Source organism: Microtus pennsylvanicus, chromosome X (genome assembly GCF_037038515.1).
Source record: "Microtus pennsylvanicus isolate mMicPen1 chromosome X, mMicPen1.hap1, whole genome shotgun sequence".
NCBI lineage: Eukaryota > Metazoa > Chordata > Mammalia > Rodentia > Cricetidae > Microtus > Microtus pennsylvanicus.
The window spans coordinates 106,963,221-106,991,220 of record NC_134601.1 but is presented as its reverse complement, the minus strand read 5'-3'; the positions used below and the strand labels follow the sequence as shown (position 1 = coordinate 106,991,220).

The window sequence follows — 28,000 nt, the reverse complement described above, 5'->3', positions numbered from 1 at the left end:
ATCACAAGAAAATATTATGTTTCTATTATATAATCAGAAACAATTTACATTCAAAACAACAACTGTTTCTAAATTATAACTAAAGACATTGAGGAGAAAATTTAAGAGGAAGAAGAAAGAAGAGAAAGGAGTGGAAAATAGAAATAAATATCAAGATATATGATAAGCTGGCAATACTTTCAAATAAAAAAGTTCAAAAATAAGATTTTTTCAATCATATACCTATCGATTTATATTTACCATCCTTTGAGAGAATTATAGTTTTATATACACTTAATATTAAATATTTATTTTATGTTTGTGTGTGTGCCTGAGTATATATGTGTGTGTACCACATGCATTCAAGAGCCTGCAGAGTTTGGGAGAGGGTGTCAGATCATCTTGAGAGTTACAGACAGTTGATGGGCCATGTGGGTTCTGGGAACCAAACCTAAGGGCTCTGCAAGAGCAGCAAGAACTCTTGTGTCTAGTACACATGTAGGTGAAGAAAGTAGCACACGTAGAGAAAATTGCTCACAAAAAAAAATAATAAGTGAGAAGCTAAGATCAGTCTTAATATTTATTTTACTTGGCACTCATGGAGCACTAGACTTTAGCTGGTTATAAAACACCAGAGTAAGTCAGTGCAGATGCAAAGATTCAGATCTTCCCATCTCACTGCAGAAGTATAAGCACATAGAATGAAAAGGTAGTATTGATCAACTGGTAACTTTCAATATAATTTTAAATTATACCTTCTGTCCTTATAAGGTCCTCACAGCACAACACAATGATTTTTGCAAAAGATGATAGGCTACTAGATAAATCACAGTTTAGAAGTTACTGAGTTTACATAATAAAAAAATACATGAAATTATGAGTTTGTAAGAAATAGCATACTCAAATTTAAATGGATGGGTAACTATTTCAGGGCCCCATCAAAAGCAGTAATTCAGACTGGCTTATACTAGTATTCTTAATAAATGACAGTTTTAATTTTTTAATTGCATTGAATTTATTTTATTAGTTGTACTTATGACTAGCTATAACTAATTTAAAATAATTCAAAATCTAAGAAAACATAAGTCACTTCAAATAATCTTATAAATATACTAAAAATATAAAAAGCAGTGACTTTTTTAGGAGTATCTTCAATGGCTAATGTTATACATTGTATAGATTGAGGGACTCAGTTGGGTGCTCAAACAGAAAGCAAGATAATAGACTTGACAATACTCAGATGTGAATAAGTTAGTAGATTTAAAATAATTAACTGAAAAATAACTGTATAAATTTAAGTCATACAATGTTCTAATTTGATACATATCCATATTGTATGATAGCTGTCATAAGCAAATGTATATTCAGATTACATTTAATGTCAGTGGATATAAATCAACAATTTGACAGCCTTAGAGGTTTTAGAACCCCTAAAATTTAATCTTACCTTTTATCTAAACACTACACCATCATTTTTTTCTCTGGGTATCTATCCTCCCATCTTGTCTAGTAAATTTCTAACTTGTTAAGCCATATAGTTAACCAAGAACTTAACATCTTCATCTTTATATAGCTCTTATTATGTGTTTCTGTTAGAACTTCAACACAGGATCCTTATTTTCAAGTCATATTTACATATTTAAAAATAAATGCTCTTGATGATAGTATCAAGTTTACTTCTATGCTATTGTCATAAGTACATAGTATGTGATCAGTAAGTTATTAATGCCTGAATTCAGGAGTGAATAAATTAATTTCTAAATAAAAACAAAATATATGATTACCTTGGGCTGGACGAATACTAAATGCAATTCCTCTCAGTTCAGTTACTGGTTTCCATTCAAATTGGGCAGGACGATTCAGATGATTATATAGCCTGACTGTCCCCCGAAAACATGTTTTCAACAAGAAGGTTTGGGGTTTCAACACAACCTCATTAGAAGACAGTTCAAGTTTTACAGGCAGGATGACAGCCATTACTAAGATATGTCCACCAGGTATGTTGTTAATTCTAAAGGTAAATGATCTGTAACAGAATAGAAACTCCCAAATTTAACAGATAGCACAGTACCTATTTATAATTAAAGACTTCAGATACATATAAAGTATATATGCTATAGATTACATATATAATTGATTCAAAAAATAATGATGGAGAAAATCAGATTACCACTGATCTATATGAACATACACGTATACAAAATGAGGCATATTATATACCTCCTATACTTTGAAGTAAATTAATACCATAAATGACTCCAGTAAGTAAAAATTGAGAAATAAATCTTACTTCCAAAATTTCCCGTTGGTAGAAGACTCAAATACCATCGAAATATATGTACTAGATGTAGGTGGAATCACATAGGAAAATTGGTTGGTTTTCCGAAGTTCTTCCAAATTAATATCTAACTGTATCAATATATACATTGGCAGCATGTTAACAATGTGAAGTAGCTGAGTGTTTATAGATTTCACACAAATATTACCAAAGTTAAGAACAGATGGTCCTGAAATAATCAAAGTAGATTATTAAGTAAAATTCTTACAAAGGTGTTCCTTCATTTTCTATGTCTTTAGATTTTATTTTGGTAAGATAAATTATCTAAAATTAACACAAAACTATATAGTATAATATCACAAAATTATTTGGGACAATGTCAGACATGAACATGCTTTTATGGATCATACCAAAGCTTCATGTTTAGAGACTATTGCTTCATGTTCAATATGACTATATTCTAGTATGAAAAATTTCACGGTAAGATAATAATCACAATAAAATTCTTATCATCAATTTAATCTCCAACATTTCACCAATGAATACATTTACTTTATTTACCAATATCTAATTCTTAAAAAAACTATTGTCAGTTCCACGACTTGTTTCCTAAGGGTTTCTTCTATAGCCAAAAGCTTTAATTATAATTTAATGTATATATTTTGTATAATATATATTGTATAATAATTATACATAATCTCCTTTTTATTTTGAGACAATATTCAACTGTATAACCAAAGCTAACTTTCTACTCACGATTTTCCTGCCAGTCACACAGTCAACCATAGAGTAATAATGAATAGAATAAAGGAAAGAAAAAGCTCGAAGGTAAAGTTTAGTTAAAGAGAAATGGGTTAATTTAAGTTAGAAAAGCTGGCTAAAAACAAGTCAAGCTAATATGAGACATTCATAAGTAAGAATACGTCTCAGTGTATTTATTTGGGAATTGGGTGGCAGACCCCAAAAGAGTAAAAAAAAAATTCTATGAAGAATTTTCTTTATCATCTTGATTGGTATGGACATTGCTGACCACTCTTGGTGGATCCATACATTGGTTTAAAGTTGTGGAATGTATAAGAATAGAGAAAAAAACCTAAACACTAAAGCATGTAAACATTCATTTCTCTCTGTTCTTCACTGATGTAGCCAGCTGTCTTGAGCTCCTGCTATCCTGACTTCTCCACAATAATGTAATGTAGCCGAGAATTTTGAGTTAAAAATAGATTTCTGCCCTAGGGTGCCTTTTGTCAGGGTATTTTAATCCTAAAAACCAAAATAAAGCTAGGACATATTCCCTTTGTGTATATTTTTTAATTGGATGGGTTTATTCACCTATTCATTAATATTTAGTTTCTAATTATTAGCTACTTTAAAAAAGCTACTATAAGCTGGGCGGTGGTGGCGCACGCCTTTAATCCCAGCACTTGGGAGGCAGAGGCAGGCGGATCTCTGTGAGTTCGAGACCAGCCTGGTCTACAAGAGCTAGTTCCAGGACAGGCTCCAAAACCACAGAGAAACCCTGTCTCGAAAAACCAAAAATAAATAAATAAATAAATAAATAAATAAATAAAAATAAAAAGCTACTATACATTTTAGATAACAAATACTTATTTGAAATACAATGTCATTTCTTTTGGATAAATACCTACGAGTAGAATACATAAATTACATTGTTGGTTTGTATGTATAAGGAATCAGAAAACTAAAATAATTTTATTTTGTGTATTACTCATGAGAATACAACCCTTTTAAATAGTTTATTGGCTCCTTATCTATTCACTAGTCTTGGGTTCTTTTCAGGAAAAATATAGTGAGATTTTTTTTCTTCATGGGTTACCTCTACCCATATACTAAATTTGTCGTACTGTGTCATTTTAGTTTAATTTTTTTTATTAAATCTTTATTTTACCTATGAACCATAGTTTCATGTCCCCCTCTTCTTGTTCTCTCCTCCCACCTCCTTTCTACCACCCCCTTCAATCCATTCCATGTTTTAGCTATGTCTACATTATGTAATAGTTAAACAATGGTAATTAGCATATGTATTACCTCATGTACCTGTGTACAGTGGCATAAGAAAATTCAAAAATTCAGTCTCAGCAACATTCATGTATCTTCATTTCTTTTGGTTTTTTGAGACAGGGTTTCTCTGTACCCTTTAAGCCTGTCCTGGAACTAGCTATTGTAGACAAGGCTGGCCTTGAACTCACAGAGATCCGCCTGCCTCTGCCTCCCAAGTGCTGGGATTAATGGTGTGCACCACCACGACCCGGCTTCATGTATCTTTTTAAATTTCAGTTACCATGTTGTATAATAGGCCCCGATGACAAGAATAAATCTAATTTGGGATTGGGGACTGCTGCTGAGGCTGCTAAAGCTATTTTTTTTGTTTAAACCTAGGACTATAATCAGTTAGCCTGACAGAACTATCAGGTAAAATTGATCCTCGTCTGTCTTTAGGCATAATAGGGTTTCACAGGAACTGAAGGCCAAAGCTCTCACAATGACACATTTGTCCAAGAACAGCTGCATAGTTAATATTGTGTGGTAAAATAAGCCATGGACTTCCTATCCTACCATCTTGAAATCTGTTTTTGAAAGGGAGGGGGAAAGAGGAAGGAAGGAAAAGAGAGAGAGAGAAATAGAGAAAAAGTGAGATAATATGAGAATATAATATAAAATTGGGTGGTTAGAAATGTAAGCAGGACCTGGAAGGAGTTGAGGTGGGGTGGATGCAATCAAATATTTTATATAAATAAAACCAGCACACACACACACACACACACACACACACACACACACACAAGAGTGTAGTAGATTTCTGTATAATCTTACCAACAATTACTTGATGGATTTGCTTTGGTGTCAAAACTTTGCTACAGTCACGTTTTTCTTGGTGAGTGGTTGGCTTCGATTTAAGTCCTCTGGAGATCTGTTTTTCCAAAATTAATCATTCAATATTAGTAAGAATTATTTTTAGAATTCTCACTACAGAACAAATTTGAAAACATGCACATGCCTTTCTATGCAGAGATTCTGTCTCCCTGGATGTTATTTTCTTGGTGCTTAGCAATCTTTTAGCTCTGAGGGAAACAGTCTTTAAAGATGAAGGTATCTCTTCGATTTCTGATTGAGATAATGATGGTGACTTTATACCAGATGATGGCAGCATGCCTATATCGACTTCACTAACTGGAAACCTGCGTTCCCTACAAAATAATGATGACGATAAAATAATAATAATAATCACTGATTGAGGAAAAGTCGTTCACAAAATACAATAATAAGTGCAAATGTCCTCCATGAAAAACACTGTTATAGGCTTATCCATATCCATTTAACTAAATTGGCATACTAATCTGAAAGATGCTTTCCTCCACTAAGTGGCCTCTACGCTTCTTCAACAGCTCATAGAAGAAGTTACAGGCACCCCTATATTTTTGTCACACTCAAAAAAAATCACAGTCACGGAGTGGTTTGGACCAAAAGAAAAGCTTCTTTGGTTCAAGATAGAAACAATGATATCATTTATCTTCAAAAAATGTTGGCATCAGGCTGAGAACAAAGTTTATTTGAAATACATCAATTCTTCCCCTGTTATGTTCTCACTCCAACATCCTACACAGCTTTTCTTGGAAATATGCTTTAGTGAATCACATACAATAGAATCCCTACCTCAGGATCTGCTTCTAGCAAAAACTACCTAAGAAAACTGCAAATGGGAAGCTACCAAAAGTTACGAAAGTAGCTAGATGTTTTGCCTTTAATATATATTGAAATGCTACTAAAACAACTCAAAATGGAAAGGAAACTAAGGCATAAAAGACAAATTTAATATTAGAATGGAGAATAATTTTGAACCATAATAATCAATACAAACATAAAATAAACTTCAGATTTGATTTTTTGTACTAATTTTTTGATAAACACTCAAAGCACAGACAAACGGGACTTTATCCAGCTAAGAAACTTCTGCAAAGCAAAAAAGATGATAAAAGGTAGAAACCACTCTTGCAATGGGGAAAATATGCAAATTTTTCATTTGAAAAGATATGTATCCAGAATACACACATAACTAAAAAGCGTAATAACAGCCGACTCAATAATCAAATTACAAACCGGGTGGGCGGTGATGGCGCACGCCTTTGATCCCAGCACTCGGGAGGCAGAGGCAGGCGGACCTCTGTGTGTTCGAGGCCAGCCTGGTCTACAAGAGCTAGGTCCAGGACAGGAACCAAAAAGCTACGGAGACACTGACTTCCACAGTGGTTGCACAAGATTGCATTCCCACCAGCAATGGATGAGGGTACCCCTTCCTCCACAGCCTCTCCAGCAAAGGCTATCCTTGGTGTTTTTGACTTTAGCCATTCTGACAGGTGTAAGATGGTATCTCAAAGTTGTTTTGATTTGCATTTCCCTGATTGCTAAGGAAATTGAGCACGACCTTAAGTATCTTTTGGCCATTTGAACTTCTTCTGCTGAGAATTCTCTGTTCAGTTCAGTGCCCCATTTTTTAATTGGGTTAATTAGCATTTTAAAGTCTAGTTTCTTGAGTTCTCTATCGGTTTCTCAGGAAATTCGGTATCAACCTACCCCTGGACCCAGCAATACCACTCTTGGGAATTTACCCAAGAGATGCTCTATCACATGTCAAAAGCATTTGTTCAACTATGTTCATAGCAGTATTATTTGTAATAGCCACAACCTGGAAACAACCTAGATGCCCTTCAATGGAAGAATGGATGAAGAAAGTATGGAATATATATATACACACTAGAGTACTACGCTGCGGTAAAAAACAATGACTTCTCGAATTTTGCATGCAAATGGATGGAAATAGAAAACACTATCCTGAGTGAGGTATCCCAGACCCAAAAAGAAGAACATGGGATGTACTCACTCATAATTGGTTTCTAGCCATAAATAGGGGTCACGGAGTCTACAATTGGCGAACCTAAAGAAGCTAAGTAAGAAGAACTTTCATCTGGCGATGGATGGAGATAGAGACAGAGACCCACACTGGAGCAATGGACTGAGCTCCCAAGGTCCCAATGAGGAGCAGAAGGAGGGAGAACATGAGCAAAGAAGTCGGGACCACGAGGGGTGCACCCACCCACTGAGACAGTGGAGCTGATCTACTGGGAGCTCACCAAGGCCAGCTGGACTATTACCAAAAAAAGCATGGGATAAAACTGAACTCTCTGATCATGACGAACAATGAGGGCTGATGAGACGCCAAAGACAATGGCACGCAGTTTTGATCCTACGCAATCTGCTGGCTTGGTGGGAGCCTAGCCAGTTTGGATGTTCACCTTCCTAGATATGGACGGAGGGGGGAGGACCTAGGACTGACCACAGGGCAGGGAACCCTGACTGCTCTTTGGACTGGAGAGGGAGGGGGAGAGGAGTGGGGGGAAGGGGAGAGGGGTGGGAGGAGGGGGAGAAGAGTGGGAGGAGGGGGAGAAGAAGGGGAGGCTGGGAGGAGGTGGAAATTTGTTTTTTTTTTCTTTATTCTTCTTTTATCAATAAAAAAAAAGTAAAAAAAAAAAAAGCTACGGAGAAACCCTGTCTCGAAAATCAAAAAAAAAAAAAAAATCAAATTACATTGTGTACAAATGAAATGAAATGAATGTATACTTCTAAAAGAAAGAAAGTCAACGGCCAATAAAATTTATTTTCTAAAGCTCAGTGTCTTCAGTCACCAGAAAAACAAGAATCAAACTGACACAGATTATCACCCCATGTCACTGAAATGGCTATTATTAAAAAGATAAATTATAGCAAATACTAAAAAGATGTGGAGACTAGTAAGTAAGAATACAAAGCACTAAAAGCAATGACAAGAAAATTAAGGAAGCATTAGTTACACTGATTTAAACCAAATACATTGTATAGATGTCCTGAAATTTCTCATTACCCTTAATAAAATCTTCAATTATTACATTGATCAAACACTATAAATTTATGATGATAATGTCAAATACCCTGATTTGATCTTTATATCCAATCATTGTATTGTACTCCAGAAATTTATATTCAAATAATCATTTTAAGAAGAAAAGCAAATCTGGTCTTTAGGCACATTGTTTGAAAAACTATCTTTACCTCAGTGCTTCTTTAAGAAGGCGTGTATTTCTTAAACTGTTAATATAGTCTGTGTAGTAATCTCGATGTATTTTCCTTTCCAATTTTTCCAAATCAGTGTATTCATAATCAGGATCCACATAGACATGCCTAGGCATCTTTGTGAAAATTGTTCTACAAGGTGAACAACATATCATGTTAAAATACACACACACACACACACACACACACACACACACACGTGTGTGTGTGTGTGTGCAAGCATACAAGCACACATACCTGTTTGATTAGACGATACCAAGTACCTACTGGTCAATTTCAGTATCAAGTGGAGTGCATTACATGGTGAGTACGATAAAATGCATATCCTATGGTATACAAAGACATCATTGCAAAAGAGGATAAGGGTGAGATATACCTATGTGCATGTGTTGTATGTGTGTTATATACATATATGTGTATGTTATATACATATATGTATATATGTATACATCTTTTTAAAATTATGACCAGAATTAGAAAAAATAGAGAATACTGAATCTTTTCACTAAACATAGATTATATAACGTCTATATACCATTTGCTCCCTCCCAGAAATTAAAATCATGGAAAAAGCACTGTGGCTCTATGAGGCAGAACTGCTAAAAGATCACTCTGTGCTATAGTCAAACAGAAACTCCCACATTTAGTTGCAAAAGAGGTGTATAATGATACCCATGCCAAAGCTGAGGCCAGACTAAGATAAATCGCATGATAAACTTGTTCACCAGCTGAAAACCTCTAAACGACAGAAATCCTCTTTGTTTTCTGGAAGTGAATGGTAGGTCTCTGGCATTAAGAAGTAAGTCCGCTATCTCTTCTCATGGTTTCCCATTTCAAGTCCAGATCCTGGGCTCTCTCGTCTAATAAAGATCATTCTGAAGGAAAATTTCCTGTCGGCTCCTTTTTAGGAACCTGCTGGAGGAGGGAATCTTTGTTGCTCTAACGACTACTTCCTTAAACTCTGGAGTTCACTAAGCATATAGAATTATTTCTGTAGTTTGGAGTAAGCACTATTTTTTCCAATATGTAATAAACAAAATTTATTATGTAACTAAATCATTTCTCTTATTTGTTAAAAAACAACTTACTGAGTTGTCTATGTTGTATGGCTATTTTCTTTCCAGGTATAACATGATCAGCCAATCACCATTTTAGAGTAGAAATTACCTATTCCTGGTACACACAACAAGTAATTGAGCAGAATAGTACAGTGATAGCTAGATCTATCGTTATGGTAATGAAGCTGTTCATAGCCTAGTAGTAGAAGGGGAGAAGGACCATAGGACCCCCAACTAGGATTACAGCCATTACTTACTCCTGTGCTCCTACAGATGCAAGTAACCTTGGGAAAAGCTAATGGAAGGTTGAATGAAAAGGGGGCTCTATGATACAAATTTCATGACATTTATCCATGTTGCAGTCACCCTTTGCAATGATTTAGCTATTTTGCAATCATGCACACTTATTGTTAAGCAAGCCCTCCACAGTGCTCTGAAAATAAGTCTAACAAACTCACTGATTTGGTCATAAATTTGAACTTTGAAGGAATTACTTTTTTCTATTTCTGAAGCGCTATCAGGAATAAATTGGCATTTATTTAAGTCCTCCCAGAAATAATAACCCAATATTCACCTGCATTCTTAACACTGTTATGAGCAGAAGGGATGTTACAATGAACAAAATTTTCTACATTATTTTTTCTCAAAAACTAAAAGGGTTAAATACATAAGAACAAAATAGTAATTTTAATTCTTAGCAAAAAGTGAATGTACTAGAATAAAATTTCTTTGGTTTATTTTTTAACATTTAATTGATAACATTACTAGATTTGATAAGGTAAAAACCTCTCTATTGAGAGAATTAAATATAACTATTAAGTAATAGGAATGGCAAAGTTTATTTTTCTGTTAATTTTTATGATCTAATCTATAGACACAGAATCAAATTGTTAAAATGAAATTGAAATGTAACTTTGCATAGGAAAATAGGTTCATAAAAAAGTCAAAAATGTGTCCAGAAGCAATCAACTCAGGGTACTGGAGGCAATGTAATGAGCCAGAAGAAAACATACAATTGCATTTTCATAATGCATAACAATTTTAAATGTCAGAATGTTTTTTTATAGTTCTGTTGTTATGGTACTGATCAAACAGAAACAAAGAAAAGGAAGATATGAAAGGAATTCATAAATCAAAATATCAGGAAAGTCAGTAAATGTCATAGAATTTTTCTTTTATAGATAGCAAAAATGTGGACTGGATAATCAAATGGTAAAGTAGGAATGTCGGCACAAAATTAAATGATCTTAATGATACCCACCAAAAAACAAAGTAGAAAAAGTACGGGGCTATTATTAAGTTTAGTTAGCATACACATTGGCATAAAATAACCCTTGTTTATTTATGGATATATTAAAATCTTGAGGTCCAGAAAGTCGTGTATTTGTCACCTTTAACTTAGTAATGTCCTTGAATTATGATGAATTTAAATTGTAGCTTAAACATTCCTTATGAACTTAAACCTGAGAAGTTTTAGATCAAGTGGGGAGGAGTTACTAGAAATATGACTCTGAGGTGAGAAAACAAGGACAATGATAACAGTTAATTAGTTTCTTGCAAGTTAAAGTGTCTTATTCAGATAAATTCAAACATAATTATACTAAAAATATAATTATTTTAGAGTCTAATTATAATACCAATAGTGATTATTTCTATCGTTTATATATTGATATTCTTTTTTTTTTTTGGTTTTTCGAGACAGGGTTTCTCTGTGGTTTTGGAGCTTGTCCTTGAACTAGCTCTTGTAGACCAGGCTGGTCTCGAACTCACAGAGATCCACCTGCCTCTGCCTCCCGAGTGCTGGGATTAAAGGCGTGCGCCACCACCGCCCGGCTATATTGATATTCTTAATATGATTTTGAAAACTATTTTGTATGCCAGCTATTGCCTCACAAGTACACAGTAGATTGTATAAAAAGTTAGATAAGGCAAACACTAACATTCAACAGCCATTGTTCTCCACATACAAAAGGACAAACATAATTTCATTCTGATTACTGCCTCCAGTAGCTTTCTTTTCTTTTCTAATGCCAGGATCTTGTCAGATCTCTGCCCATTATACTGGATATTATGCCTTTTGAATTTTAATTTATTAATATTACATTTTACCTGAATTGTTCATGGTGGTCTTCACACCTGATACTTGCCGCTCTGTCATTAGGAAAGGCAATCAGTGCACCCTTCACTGACATATCATTGGAGCGATGATTATGAAGGTTTGTCATGGCTGACTGGAGCATTGCTGCTACAGGTGGATGATCATCCTTTTTCTCTGAATCTTTGATCACAAATTGTCTTGTGGGATTACTGATCAATGGGGATATCCCTTTAATAAAATTGAAAAGTCAGTTGGTATTTAGTCCTTTGTATTGTACATTTCCAAGAATTAGCCAAGGATTATTTCATATACTAGCTAACTGGTATAATGATTTGAATAAAAATGGCTCTCATAGGCATTAACATCCCTGATTTCAAACTCTATTACAGAGCTACAGTAATGAAAAGAGAGTGGTATTGGCATAATAACAGAGAAGTAGACCAATGGAATCATATAGAAGACCCGGATTTTAACCCACAAACCTATGAACACCTCATTTTCGATAAAGGAGCTAAAAGTATACAATGGAAGAAAGAAAGCATCTTGAACAAATGGTGCTGGCACAACTCGATGTCAACCTGTAGAAGAATGAATATAGACACATATCTTTCACCAAGCACAAAACTCAAGTCCAAATGGATCAAAGACCTCAATATCAGTCTGAACACACTGAACCTGATAGAAGAGAAAGTGGGAAGTACCCTACAACAGATGGGCACAGGTGATCGCTTCCTATGTATAAACCCAGCAGCACAGACATTAAGGGCAACATTGAATAAATGGGACCTACTGAAACTGAGAAGCTTCTGTAAAGCAAAGGACACTGTCACTAAGACACAAAGGCAACCTACTGACTGGGAGAAGATCTTCACCAACCCCGCAACAGACAAAGGTCTGATCTCCAAAATATATAGAGAACTCAAGAAACTAGACTTTAAAATGCTAATTAACCCAATTAAAAAATGGGGCACTGAACTGAACAGAGAATTCTCAACAGAAGAAGTTCAAATGGCCAAAAGACACTTCAGGTCATGCTCAACCTCCTTAGCCATCAGGGAAATGCAAATCAAAACAACTTTAAGATATCATCTTACACCTGTCAGAATGGCTAAAGTCAAAAACACCAAGGATAGCCTTTGCTGGAGAGGTTGTGGAGGAAGGGGTACCCTCATCCATTGCTGGTGGGAATGCAAACTTGTGCAACCACTTTGGAAAGCAGTGTGGCGTTTTCTCAGGAAATTCGGGATCAACCTGCCCCAGGACCCAGCAATACCACACTTGGGCATATACCCAAGAGATGCCCTATCATATGACAAAAGCATTTGTTCAACTATGTTCATAGCTGCATTATTTGTAATAGCCAGAACCTGGAAACAACCTAGATGTCCTTCAATGGAAGAATGGTTGAAGAAAGTGTGGAATATATACACATTAGAGTACTACTCAGTGGTAAAAAACAATGACTTCTCGAATTTTGCATGCAAATGGATGGAAAAAGAAAACACTATCCTGAGTTAGGTAACCCAGACCCAAAAAGATGAACATGGGATGTACTCACTCATAATTGGTCTCTAGCCATAAATAAATGGCATTGAGTCTATAATTTGTGATCCTAAAGAAACTAAATAAGAAGGTGAACCCAAAGAAAAACATATAGTTATCCTCCTGGATATGGGAAGTAGACAAGATTGCCGAGCAAAAATCGGGATCTTGGGGGTGAGGTGGGATAGGGGTAAGGGGAGATGGGGAGAGAAATGTGAGAAGGGGAGGATGGGGGAACTTGGGGAATCGGGATGGTTGGGATAAAGGAAGGATGGATATGGGAGCAGCGAAGCATATATCTTAATTAAGGGATCCAGCTTAGGGTGGGCAAGAGACCTGAACCTAGAGGGGATCCCAGGTGCCCAGGGGTATGTCCCCCGTTAGGCCTTGGGCAGCTGAGGATAAGGAACCTGAAATGGCCCTATCCTAAAACCACACTGATGAATATCTTGCATATCACCATAGAACCTTCATCGGGCGATGGATGGAGATAGGGACAGAGACCCATACTGGAGCACCGGAATAAGCTCCCAAGGTCCCAATGAGGAGCAGAAGGAGGGAGAACATGAGCAAGGAAGTCGGGACCGTGAGGGGTGCACCCATCCACTGAGACAGAGGGACTGATCTATTGGGAGCTCACCAAGGCCAGCTGGACTGGAACTGAAAAAGCATGGGATAAAACCGGACTCTCTGAACAATGATGACTGATGAGAAGCCAAAGACAATGGCACTGGGGTTTGATCCTACTTCATGTTCTGGCTTTGTGGGAGCCTAGCAAGTTTGGATGCTCACCTTCCTAGACCTAGATGGAGGGGGGAGGACCTTGGACTTTCCACCTGACTGCTCTTCGGTCTGGAGAGGGAGGGGGAAAGGAGTGGGAGGAGAGGGAGTGGTGTGGGAGGAATGGGAGGGAAATGGGAGGATGGGAGTAGGCGGAAATTTTTTTTCCAAGAAAAAATAAATTAAAAAAAAAAAAGAATGGCCCTCATAGGCTCATAGATTTAAATATTTGATCATTATGGAGTGATACTATTGACAGAGATTTGGGGTATGGCCTTAAAGTAGGTGTGGTCTTGTTGAAAGAAGTATGTCACTGGCAGTGAACTTTAGGATTTCAAATGCTCATGCCAATTCCAGTGTTTCTCTCTCTCTCCCTTCTGTCTGCCAATCCACATGTAAAACTCTCAGCTCCTTCTCCATCACCATGTCTGCCTGCAAAATTCATGCTTTCTACCATGATAATAATAGACCAAACCTCTGAAACTGTAAGAAAGCCCCAACTAAATACTTTCTTTCATTAAAGTTGCCATGATCATGTATCTTTTCACAGCAATAGAATTTTCACAGCAATTGATTTTAACATGCTAAATTCTCAAACACATTGAGAAAATACAAATGACTTAATAAAATACAGGGGTCTATGTAAAATAATTTAGCAAATAATAAATATTATTAAATTGTATGCATAACAATAAGCATGCTAATTTGAAAGTTTAAATTAATCCATATGAAGTGAAAGGTATTTTTCAGCTAAAGACAATGTAACTAACCAAGTTCACATGGTATAATTAATAAAACATTATATATAACTGGATGAAACTGCAGGACATAGAAAATCTGGATATATTCAAAACTAGTTTACATTAAAAGCCAACAAAATTATAGAAAGAATACAACATAGAAACCATAAAATATTTGAGCATCTGTATAAAACACCTCAAAATATCAGCACAATATCTACTGAAAATATGACAGAAATGTAAATCTTTAGTATAGACAGAGAACTACTTAATAATCAGTACTAGTATATAAGACCTGTCTTTGAACAGGCCTTCTAGGTGACTTTGATAGATGTTTTATAAATGGGGACAGTACTTGTTTTTTACCCTGTTTGATACATATACTCTTATATTAACAACAACAATTACATCAGAGTTGTGTAAAACTAATACAATAACATACCAGGATTAATTTTCACCCCGACTTTCTTAGTGTAAGCTTTGCAAGTGCTGTTGAATTCTAAATGTATATAATGAAATGGCTTCATTGACAATGACCGTAAATTTTCATCTACCACTGGACCGATAATCTCAATCACTTGCTTCACTTTAAATACTCCAATTTGATGTGGAACAAATGAACAAATCACATTCTAAAGAAAAAGAAAACTCAATCAGTACTCTATTGTTAGGAAAAATAAAAACAAATTTTAAAATACAGGTTATTTTAATTTCAAGCAACATGATTTCACCATGGAGATTTATAAGTACTTTTAGGAAACATCAACAACAAGCTATATGATGCCCATTATTGGAATTTTAAGGAAATTAAGAACATAATACAACAGTATTTCAAGAACAATATACCAAAAATCTCCAAATCCACTTTTGCACAAAAATAAATGACAAAATTCATTAAAATTAACTTTTCCAGTTATTTAGAAATTATCGAAGGCTTAACAGAAATTCAACATATCAGGAATCTTGCTTAATGTCTAAAAGCCGTCATGGCATTTTCCTCACTCTCAACCACCTAAACTGTTTTGTGGTCTGCAATTAGAGTAGCTGTAAAAACAGTTAGCACTAACATCCAAAGAAGAGAGAAGTGTAGGTGTGGAGATCTCCAGAAAACACATTTATATAGATTATGCTTTTGGTTCTGCCTGACAACTGGTTGAAAAACATTTAAGACATACTTTTATATGTGATACAGAGACAGAGAACTGAGTATCACAAGAACATGAGTTCCCATGTCATTTAATGTTTAAAGAAGCTATTAGAAAACAACTAAATAACTAAGATATTCATACAGTGTTTTCAAAGCTCTGACAGTGAAGGAGGATGTATATTTAAGCAGCTATAAAAAGAGAAACAAAGCCAGAGACACTCTTGAGAAAGGGTTACTGGAAGTGACCTGGTGAGAAGCAGCTGCCTACAATTCACCTATAAAAGAATGTTCTGCCCTCTGCTCTAAGCATCTGCTTCTGTAAACATGACTGACTGCAGACAGGACTCTCCTGTTAGAAACATAGTCATATCAACTCTCCATGTCTTTTAGTCACAGAAGACAGCTGCCTAAACCCAACAATGATGGAATGGTTCAGAAATATTGCTAGAAACATACATGCTATACCTATGTATGTTTGTTTAGACCTAATGAGACATCTCTCTGAGTTGGCATATAATAATTTATTCTGACCCTCAACTTCATCTTTGGTGTCTATATGAGAGAGGTGGTGTCTTTGTGACATTCTTGTTTGCTTGTTTTCTGTTTTTGCCATAACAGCATGTTCCTGGTTACATAGAAGGCCACATACATCTGCATTATGGTACAATTCTTAGTAAACTATAATCCCTCAACTAGGGCTGATGCTGATTTAAGGCATCTGGTGAAGAGAAATTGAAAATAAAAGTTGTAAACTACTTGCAAGAATATCGAAGACAGCGTTCAATGACTACAAATACAATCGCTGAAATGTCAGTGAAAGAAAACTGATAATTAGCCTTAACTCTAGGGATGACATGAGGGAAAGTGTCTCTAGACAACAATCAGACATTGAGATGGGAGAGTGTTGGGACTAATGAGTCCTGGCCTTCTGCTGGATGTTGGGACTAATGAGTGCTGGCCTTCAGCTGTTCTTCCCTCCTAGAACCTTCTAATTAAAGTTACTAGAAGCTGTGCCTAGCTTAGACGATCAGAGGATGGGATTTTCACCTGTTGGCCATTGACTGCAGTGTATTTAAGCCTCCATGGTGTTAATAAAGAGGGGCTTTTGGTACCAGTGTTTGAAGGTCTGTGCAACCTCCAGCCCCTTTCCCGAAGCTCGCGAACTGGGGTCTAGCGCATAGAGCACAGACCGGGGCCGCGGTGCGCGGCAGGAGAGAAAGAATTATATGGAAAATTGTACAATACATAGGAGAGACAAACATGGCTGGGTTCCTAAAGAACCATTTTAAAACCTATAGAGGAATTTCATATGAAATGGGGATAAGAGAGAAAAGACGGAGAGAGAGCCTGCACAAAAGTGAATGAGACAATCAGTGAGAAAGCTGGTTCAACAGTTAAGCCACTCTTCCAGAAGAAGAGGGTTCTATTCCCAAAATCCACAAGGTGGCTCACAACCTTCTCTAACTCCGAGTCTACAGAATTTGACACCTTCTTCTAGACTCTCCAGGCATGTTAGTAATGTACTGACATACACACACACATGAAAAAACTATAATACACATATAATAAAACATGTTTTAATTAAATTTAGGAAAGAGTGGCGTGGGCTCCAGAGAAAGGTCTTTAGAGAAAGTCACCAAGTAACTATCCAGAGAAAGTCCCGGGGGAAAAAAAGACAAAAGCATTATAAAAGGTTTTAGGGAACAGCAGGAAATAATTTTGGTTCAACATTGCTTATATGACAAGAATCCGGGATATGCCAGGTACTGGTTAGAATCCACTTAGGATTTGTAAAACCCACAGCACGAGAGAGAGAGAGAGAGAGAGAGAGAGAGAGAGAGAGAGAGAGAGAGAGAGAGAGAGAGAGAGAGAGAGAAACTGTTCCATGGTGAGATGCAAAGAAGCAAGGCATGATCTCTTCAGTCTATGGGATCCAGCCTCTTAAAAATGACCATTGAATGGGTAGGCCCATGTTCTAACATAACTAATTCAAGAAACTTAAGGTAACCTTTGTCCAACAATTTGCTGAATACTAAATTAACCGAGAGAGATGTAATTGGCTACATAAAACAATGAAACTATCAATACAGAACTTTCCTAGAAGTCACTAATATATCAATAATCAAAGCTACTGTTAACCTTGGAGTGATTTGATTTTCTGCATTTCAAACAGCTATGCTATTTACAATGCAAAGTTTTCACCATAAAGTTATTTTACAACAAAAGAAACAGTAAAATGTGTTCAACACAACAGAAAGGTATATAATAGAATATGTCTGAGAGGAAATTCAAATGCTAGACTTACCAAACAATTATGGTGAGTCAACTATTATAAATATGCTGAAAAACTGAAAAAAAATGTCTGAAGAATAAAAGAAAGTATGATATCAATTCTTCATAAAAAGGGTAACATGAAGGACTGAAATGATTAAAGAAATATTATAGATAGTACAGCATTTTAAACATTCACTAAAAAGAGCTCAGTAGTAGATATGTACCGATACAAGAAATAATCAATGAACTTGAAGACAAGATACTTGAGAATACCCAAAATGGCTAAGAGAGATGATTAAAAATTAGGCAAAAGAGGGTCTCTGGGTACATGATACTGTGTCAAGAACAAGAAGATATGGTAAAACCTTCCCCTGTTCCAAGTACAAGGGCTTACAAATGACTGACTAGCATATTCAGGAACTACCAACCATAGCTTTCTCCTATAGGATGACTGCAACCTGAAACTGAAGCTGCTCTGCCATATACTGCTACACCTTAGACCTTCTGCTGAGATTAGCAGAAACCTACCTCCTCACTCTCAAAAAATAAATTAAGCTCCTAAATTCAGATGATTAAATAAACATGCTGAGTTTCTGGGCTGCTGCTATTATTGATTCTCCATTAGAGTGCATAGCACACCTGATCCCGGGGTGTCTGTGTCTGTCTGTCTGTCTGTCTGTCCTTTGTTCATTCCCTCCATGGGTGGGTCAGATCAACATCAAATCTAAGAAGGTCACAGTAATAAGCATAGTACCAATGAAAGAAAAGAGGTTGTAAACAATAGTTGAGAGAGGAAAGTGAAGAATATTTGTAAAAATATAAAAAATGAGATGTTTAGAATCGTGATGGAAAAAATTCATCTGTATATTGATAAAGCTCAACAAGACTCATGATATATCAGAATGATAGACACATCAGAGTCAAACTGTCAAAATTGCCAGGCAGTGGCAGTGCAAATCTTTAATCCCACCACTAGGAGGCTGAGGCAGGTAGCTATCTGTGCAGTTCTTTGAGGCCAGCCTGGTCTACAGAGCAATTATAGGACAAGCAGGGCTATACAGAGAAAAGCTGTCTCAAAAAAAAAAGAAAGAAAAGAAAAAAAAAGAAGGAACGAAAGAAGGAAAGAGAAAAAAAGAAAGGAAAAAGAAAATCTGGAAATCATTAAGACTACTAGCGACCGAAAGGCAATGGGAAAGAGATTGCTTTATTGAAAAAAATTATAAACTCAAAATTCCATAATTAGCCAAACTCCCAGCCAAAACTAAAGTTGGAATGACAGTCTTTCCAAATAAATATCAGAGGAGAGATTGTACTCCTAGTAAAGCTGCTTTAGGAAAGTATTAAAGGGAATCCTTCCATTGAAACAGAAAGAAAATGGATAGTTATACAAGTAGTTTAAAGGAAACTATATATACATACACAAACAAACATATATATATATATATAAATACACAAACACATATATGTATGTATATATGTGTGTACATATATGAACTGTATTTTTATTTGCAGTGTTTTCTTATGTATTTAGTTTATAAAATTGGGAAAAAGGAGAGAAGCCATTCAGAGGGAACAGAGGGATGGCAGTGAGGGAGAGTACTGAATTAGAACAAATTATTAGCACACATACATACACATCAAGATGCCAGGATGAAAGCCATTATACCTAGTATGATAACCTAAAACACTAATAAAAATAAGTGAAAAGAAAATATGACAATGGTTATTCAAGAACGTTGATAGACGTCTACCAAAGAAACATAGTTTGCATTGCAACAGCATAATTAGAAGATAGGACAGTTATACTGAAGCAATGTTTTTGCACAGCATTAAAATAAAGCCAGTACTACTTTGAACTATGCTCTGGTAAGTGACATTGTTGAATACACCCTCCAAAGAAACAATTAAAATATTAAATATCACAAATAAATAGAACAAGCAAGTAATCAAATATACCAAAATAGCTGTTTGGAAATAAGATAATATTTTAAAACACTGAATTACCAAAAATAAGAAAATATTACTTGCATACCCTACATTACTTGCATACCCTATTATTAAAAGCAAATGGATTCTTTTACCATTTCTCTGACACCTTAAAGTATAGATGACCAATTTTATCATATATTTATATTATGCAGTATATATATAAGTGATTAAATCAAGCTAATTAACTTACTCATAATTGTTTATGACAATGATATTTAAATATTAGTGCCTTAGCAATTTTGGGTGACAGCACATTAAGCTTAGGTCACCATACTATAGTCACAGATCTCCCTGAATTATTCACTCTGTCTCACTGGAACTTTATACCCTTTAAACAAAACCCCATGTTTTTGCTGAGGAACTCTCAGGTCTATACTTCGCTTTAATTAGTTAAGTATACTACTTTTCCTGACCAAATCTGCCAATTTGCATTCAGATTTAATTGAGATCATTAAAGAGGTCACGGCCTATCTTTGTATCTGGCTTGTTTCTTTTAGAATATTATCACTCAGGCTCATTCATAATGTTGCAAAAAGCAAAGCTTCCTTTTGAAAGCTAGTTTTCTATTTCATATACAAATGTGTATGTATTGCTTTTCTGCAAAGAAAACTAAACAACTTTGTTTAAAAGATACATTAACCACTCCTTTGATTACAGAGTAACTAGGGAATGATTGGTTTGTGGAACGAACCTAAATATCTATCCATAAGTGAATAGATAGTTAATGACTAAAAGGCACAAATTGGAACATTTCTCCCTTGTGGACCCTGACACTTTTGTGAATTCTTTTCACTTTACCTAAATAAATATATGTTCATTCTGCTAAGGAAAAAAGCACAAATTTGTACAGTAGATAAAAACTAAAAGTCTATGTATTTCCTGCAAGAGAAATGTTAGTTAAAAATAATGGATGGGGAAGTGTCAAAACCAAAAAAATTTCACGGTCAACAAATACATTTCAAGTCCCCTTATGAACATGCATACATTATCCTTTAACTAGGCAGACCATGAAGGGCAATAGTCTTTCTGTGGGAGTAGAGACTAAGGACTCAAGGGCAGGGGCTTGATAGTTTTATAGGACAGAAAATGGAACTTGTGGGGCAGGGTCAATAAATAATCTAAAAGCATCAGGTGAGCTGAGAAACTCTGGATAGGAACATTGGTATACTGATTACATCGGAAGGCAGTTAAAGGCCAGGAAGCTCCTAACAAGAAGGTCAATGTACTCCATTGTAGGTAATTACAACTCCACTCCATTGATGTTTACAACTTTTGAGATTGCAGGGGAACAGATCTGAAAACAGAATCATCCACCCCAAAAGTTCCCTGTTCTGCCCTATAAAATACCTCAAGTCCCATGTGGTGAGGATTTATACATACACAGCAAAATATTATCTAACTGAATATAGTAGAAAGGGTTAACATAGTAATCAATTTATTGAGTCATTTTGCCTTTTAATATCTAAATATCAATACAATGAATCTTAATTAAGGAGAAACCCATTACCAATTAATAGAGACAAATTGTTTGACAAAACCCATCCCATTTTCATAAAGAAAAAGTTACTTCCAAAATAGAATGGCAGAACATGAACAACCTATGGCTAACCTCTTACTCATCTGATGGAATATTACATGTCTTCCTTTTAGTTCAAGAACAAGATAAAATAGTCTCTTTTGCTATTTCTAGGTAGAAATATTAAATAAGAAAAACATAAATCTGAATTGTAAAAGAAATCATAAAATAAATCTAATCTCAGAGACACGATCTTGTATACAAAAGAATCTATTTTAAAATGTGATAGCATTCAGGGAATTTATATAATGTATACATACACACACATGAAATTTAAAATATAACTACATTTTCTTATCAAAAAGACAAAGGCACTTAATATTTTTTTTTACAAAAAACAAGGGTTTGAGTACAGTTCTATGGTAAAGCAATTGCCAATCATACAAAATACACTGTGTTTGATCACCAGTACTGTAAGATTATATATTTCTTGTCTAATAGGAATCAGAAAATTGATACACTGGATACTATAAACACCACTGAAAGAAATTAAAACACGCATGAATAAGTATCTGTCCTCCATCAACCGCAAAACTAATATTGTGGAATGGCAATACTTCCCAAAAGGATTTAGAACACCAACACAGACGCTATCAAAATAACAGCTGCTATTTTTTTGGTAGAAACTGACAAGGTAATTTTAGAATCATATCTATTTTCAAGATTCCAAATATGTCAAAAATACTCTTTAATTAATTTGAAGGCCTTGGGTGAATATGAGTACTAAAATGTTTCATTGCAAAGGAAATTATCATCATGAAAATAAAAGACCCACAAAATGGAAAAGATATTTCTAATTTATTTATCTGATTGAGTCTTGTATCCAGAACATATGAAGAACTTGCATTTCAACAACAAAGATAAGTATTCAAGAACTCATGTCTAGTACTATAAATATGGGTAAAACCATATCAATAAAAGTAAAGGAAAAACTTTTAATGTTCTGCTAAGTTGGTCACGCTGTAAACTGTACTTTCAATATGTATGCTTATATTCACATGTTTGTGCTGCTCTCGTGCTTGGTCAGAGAAGCTTCTCATTAAAGTATACAGCAGTTAATGCAGAGATGAGGTGTTCAAGGTGCCGAGAATAACAGATTGTGAGTGTTCATCCACAGATGAAAAAGACAGACAGACAGGTGTGAGGATTTGACTCTACAAACGGGGAAGGCAGAGAATGTTGGATGGAGGAAGAAAGAGGTAAAAAATAATCAAGATGCATTTTATACATTTATGAACTTTATAAAAATAAAAGTTTAAAAATCAGAAAATTACATGGAATAAATAAAATAAAAATGTCAAAGGGTAATATAATAATATCCTTTTAGCTATGAAAAATAATTTTTAAAAAATCAAGGGTTAACCTCGAATTTCTTATTTTATACTTGTGAGTCTTCCACAGTTTTAATGAACTGTAATCTGAGTCATTTGATCTGTGCTTATATACTGAAAGATCTACTGCAGAGTATGGTTCTATTTTATTCTTTTTTCGCTACTTCCAGGTGATAGAAACCATCTCAGTGGACTTACATCCCCACCATTTCCATTTCTGAAGCCATCAATCGACACTGGCTTCTTTATCTTTTCACATCACTTTAACACTGGTGTTTCTTTTTATACTTCTAAGGATTCTTGTGATCTATTGGGAACACTCAGTCAACAAGCTGGTTTTCAATCTTAACTGTAACTGACACCTTAATTCACCTTTTCATAGAACATCATAACACAAATTTGAGAGATTGAAATAGAGACATTTCTAATAAGGTACCATTCACCTTGCTGTCGATTTAAGCAATTATTCCCCTAAAGAAAATAGGTGAATATAGCTATCATCATCAGTTATTGGGAAGATGAGAACTAAAACCATACTGGAACGCCATTTTGCACACAATAAGATAATTGTAATGAAAAAAAAGGATATTGTCAAGTGTGGGAAGGGGCATAAAGGAATTGGACTGTTAAGTCACTGCTGGAAGAAATACAAACTTATGCAATCATTTTGACAAACACTGTAGCATGAATTTTAGTTGGCCTTAATAATAAAAACCCAGAATCAGATATAAGGTTAATGTTGTATATCAGAAAAGCAGAGCGGCCAGCCACTAGAAAGTTCTCTTACCTCTACCAATGCTCAGACCAAAGGGGTGATCCTGTCCAGACTGCATCTGCCTCCACCCAAACCTCAGACTACATTGAGCTCCTGTCTCCTCCCGCCTTATATTGCTCTCTCTGCCCAGCCATATCACTCCTGTCTTCACCTCCCTAGTGCTGATTAAAGGCATAGGATCCCAAGTGCTGGGATCACCTTTCTGTGAGTTCTGGTTCTCTTTTAGACAGATTCAATCTCAGGTACCCCAGGGTGGCCTTGAAATAACAGAAATCCCTCTGCCTCTGTCTCCCAAGCCTTGGGATAAAAAGTGTGAGCCACCACTCCCTGGTATCTAGTGGTTTAACTCTAAACTCTGATCTTCAAGCAATCTTTATTTGTTAAAAACACAAGCAAAATGTCACTACATTACACTACTGGGAACAGGTCCAAATGTTAAACACAGCATTTTCAAGATTTAACGATTCCTCTATATGATATATTTTGAGAGTCTTAAGTATATATCCATATAAAATCACCCAGAAATGTTTATAACATCAGTATAATTGCTCAAACAGGGAAGAATCAGGAATCAAAATAGAACTGTCCAACAGACCATAGATTTCTAAGAGTTGACTTAAGTCACAAACATATATGGGGGTCCTAAAATGAAATGTGGTGTGGGACACAAAAATTTGCCAACAATAAAAAGCTTTTAAATATGCGATGAATAAAAATTAAGTGAAAGTTAAATGTGAAATTGAGCTGAGGTTTTACTTGCAACACAAGTCTGTTGCAGCAAAAATGGTCACCACAGTCGTGCTTCTGAATGTACAAAATTCACACTGCATTGTGTGTGCATCATATAACATAACAACAATGGATAGTGCCTGAAACACATGGGCTCAGATTTTAAGATGCACTTTTTTTACTGTACCCACAAATTTTTCTATGTTATTATGGACACTGAATACTTTCAATATTCTTCTGCCATCATTTTCAGCATAAAAATATTAAATTTGTATACACACTTTAATCAGCTCAGGCAAAAAAAAAGTTAGTAAAGAATGCTTAAGAAGTTCTGTTTTAGCCGGGCACGCCTTTAATCCCAGCACTCGGGAGGCAGAGGCAGGCGGATCTCTGGGAGTTCGAGGCCAGCCTGGTCTACAAGAGCTAGTTCCAGGACAGGCACCAAAGCTACAGAGAAACCCTGTCTCGAAAAACCAAAAAAAAAAAAAAAAGGAAGTTCTGTTTTAGAGTGCCTAGAAAAGAGTTGGCAAGAGTGGCCAGCCATAATTAAAATAGCTCCTGAAACATGGGGGTGGGGGCTGGTTCCAACAAGACTGTCTAGGCAACTATTACCTGTTTGAAATTTCAAACTTTAACTAAATCTGCAAGATATTGCTCATGTGATTCTCCAGAAAAATCTTCCCGAATGGAAATAAAATGTTCTTTGAGTTTGGATGGCACTACATTACAGATCCTGTTTAACACTCTACAATCTTAAGTCATACCTGTTTCTGTATATGTCTTAAAATTCCTTAATAAAATAAAACTGTTTTAGAAGCAACAGCTGCATTTCATAGTGCACCTGAACATTATATGCTTTCACTGGTACAATGCAGACCCTTAACAAAGAATTATGGATTCTATATGACTGGATGTATAACTAATTCTAGATCACATAAGAGACATACTTCATAAACACTAGTAGATCAAATGTGGTCCTTTCTCCTCTGTAAATTACTCTGAAAAAAAATAGCTGAAGTGCTAATGGAAGGAAGGCAAAGAATAAGCTAACTTACCTGAATACATCCTTCATCAATTTTGCCCCTTTCAGGATCCATTTTAAAGTGTGCAGTTTTTTGAAAATGGTACATCACAGGAAGTGATATGGATTGATTTTTTACAATGCATAGAATATCCGAATGCTCACCCATGAAACAAGGTGCAAAAGTAAGTGATTTTCCTGGATCAAACTGTAAGATGACAGGAAGTCCAGAGCCTGTCAAAGCTAACTCTACTTTTTGAAGTCGATTACCTGAAAAAGCAATAAAACCTACTGAACAAAGTGAGGAGTGTTTGGAGAACCAAAAATATATTAGCTTACTTCACATAGCAACACTTAAAAAATATGATGGGAAATAAGGAGCTCATTCGATCTTCTGCAAAACCATTGCCTGCCTTCTTTATGCTACGCATAATTTTGAGTCTTGAGGACACAGCTATGAATAAAGAAAAAGCTGCTCTGATGGATTTACATTCTGGAAATATAAGGCTGACAGTAACTACATTTGTAACACTTACAAAGGGTAGAAGCTATATGTAAAGACAAAGAGTGAGACATAATACAAAGTCTTGGGGAGACTGTTTTAGGTAGAGATATTCAAATAAGCCATTTTAATTTATACTGCAACATTTGGGCAAACATTTCGAGGAAATGAAACATCCATAAAAAGTGTGTTCCAAATAGAAAGAGCAAATTCAAGCACTCTAACGTAGGAACTTGCTTCTCACATTCAAAAAGCCATAAGGAAACACATATGGTTGTTTTAGGAGAACTGAAAAGGATGGTCAGAAACAGTCAAGGTTATAGATATATTCTTGAGTGCAGAGTAAATAATCTTTGCCCATTTACTGGATAGAGGAGAGGAAAATCAACAGATGCTAAATTATGACACTAAGGGCTTTTTTCCTATGTTTTATTTGTTTGTTCATATATACTTTGGTGCATGTGTGAGCAACTGAAAGGATAAACTTGCCATTTCTGGAGATTAATAAAGACTGAAGCATAAAGCTATTTATAAAAAATTATTAATTCTCTTGAAATATTTCTAGTTAGCTCTAACTGTAAACTTGGAACAGCCTAGGATCATCCAAAGAACTGTCTAGGTTAGATTGGCTTGTGGGCATTTATGTGGGTTTTCTCTTCATGATTTCTTGACGCAGAATGATCCAGTTCACTGTAGGCAGCATCATCTCTAGGCAATGGTTCTGGGCAGAATAAGAAACTTTAGTATGAGCCTGTGTCTATTGGATAATATAGTGGACATATCTAGTAGATCATTCAAAGTATTTAAATCCTTTATGTAAAAAGGAAAGAGGAAAGAAAGGAAACTTGAATCAAATGTGTTTAGTGTGGAGATTTTTAGAATGAATTACAGAATTTAGCAAATACCAAAACATCATAATCCACTAGGGTGAGTAATATGAAAGTTAAAGAGATTAGTTTTTTTCTCTTCAATCATTATGGGAAATAGGTCAAAGGTTATATATACACAAAAATGAATAATTATTAAATCATACATGATAGAATAATACAGACTGGGAAGGTATATATAATTTAGGGTTGGGGATATTAGGTATTAGACAGAACTATGGATTGTGTGACAGAGTCAAGATTCCTCTTGTTGTCTCTTCTGTAGTCATCTAAGGTCTGACTCAAAGCATATTCCCTGCTTACAGCCCCTCCTCTGGGAATGTCCCTTAGAAAATCACCTAACTATGTCCCAGGGACTTGAGGTCAAGATGCCCCAGCTAACTAACAACTTTTGTATCTTATAAACAGCTTGCTTGCTTTACTTCCCCCTGCAACTGCCAACCAGGATGTAGTTTTTGCCCTTAAAACAGGCAGGGCTGCTGTGTGAGCACGGTTGCTCTCCAGATAATCTCCAGTTAGTTTAATAAAGACTCCCAATTTGGACTTTGGTTTTCTGTAGTAGTCCTTGGGGTCTTTGATCCATAACCGACTTACTCTCTACTTAAACAATAGAATAGTTTTATGAAGAGAACTGTAACTAGAACCATAGAATAATGTTTTTCTTACTAGAGTTCTCATTGATCAATTGTAGCCTATAAATAAGCTGTAAGATGAATGTAGAATATCCATCTCTAGCTATTAGAAGCTTTATTGTTCTCTGTTCCCCCGATCCAATCCCCCAGTCTCTGCAGCAGAACACCTTTTGCAGCCTCCCCTGCCCCTCTGCTCCCACCTCCTGCGGATTTTACAGATCTCTTTCCAACCTGCCACTCCATCCCCCCTCCCACCTGTAGCTTTTTCCCAGCCCCCAACTCCAGCAGGCACCCCCTGCTAACCAACAGGGCACGCCAGAAAACCAGGTAAAATGTACACAGACCATCTCTTCTGTTCCTGTTCTCCCAGATTCAATCCCCTAGTCTCATCCCAAGTTCTGCAACAGAAAACCCCATGGCAGCCTTTCCTTTCCCCTGCCCACATCTCCTGTGGCTGCCATAGATGTTGCCGTGTAACCTTCCTATCCACTTGTTGTTTTGTCCTAGACCACAACCAGAGCAGATACCTATCCCCT

The 28,000-nt window shown here is 35.7% G+C and overlaps 1 protein-coding gene across 1 annotated transcript in view; it reads right to left on the bottom strand.

Moving 5' to 3' along the window:
- Positions 1-28,000, bottom strand: part of Cfap47 (cilia and flagella associated protein 47) — a 316,226-nt gene that overhangs the window by 276,407 nt on the left and 11,819 nt on the right. Inside the window, 8 exon segments of the mRNA XM_075957827.1 lie at positions 1,764-2,005; positions 2,270-2,486; positions 5,093-5,189; positions 5,277-5,466; positions 8,363-8,515; positions 11,551-11,767; positions 15,044-15,233; positions 25,478-25,713. Coding sequence (XP_075813942.1) covers positions 1,764-2,005; positions 2,270-2,486; positions 5,093-5,189; positions 5,277-5,466; positions 8,363-8,515; positions 11,551-11,767; positions 15,044-15,233; positions 25,478-25,713 — 1,542 coding nt within the window.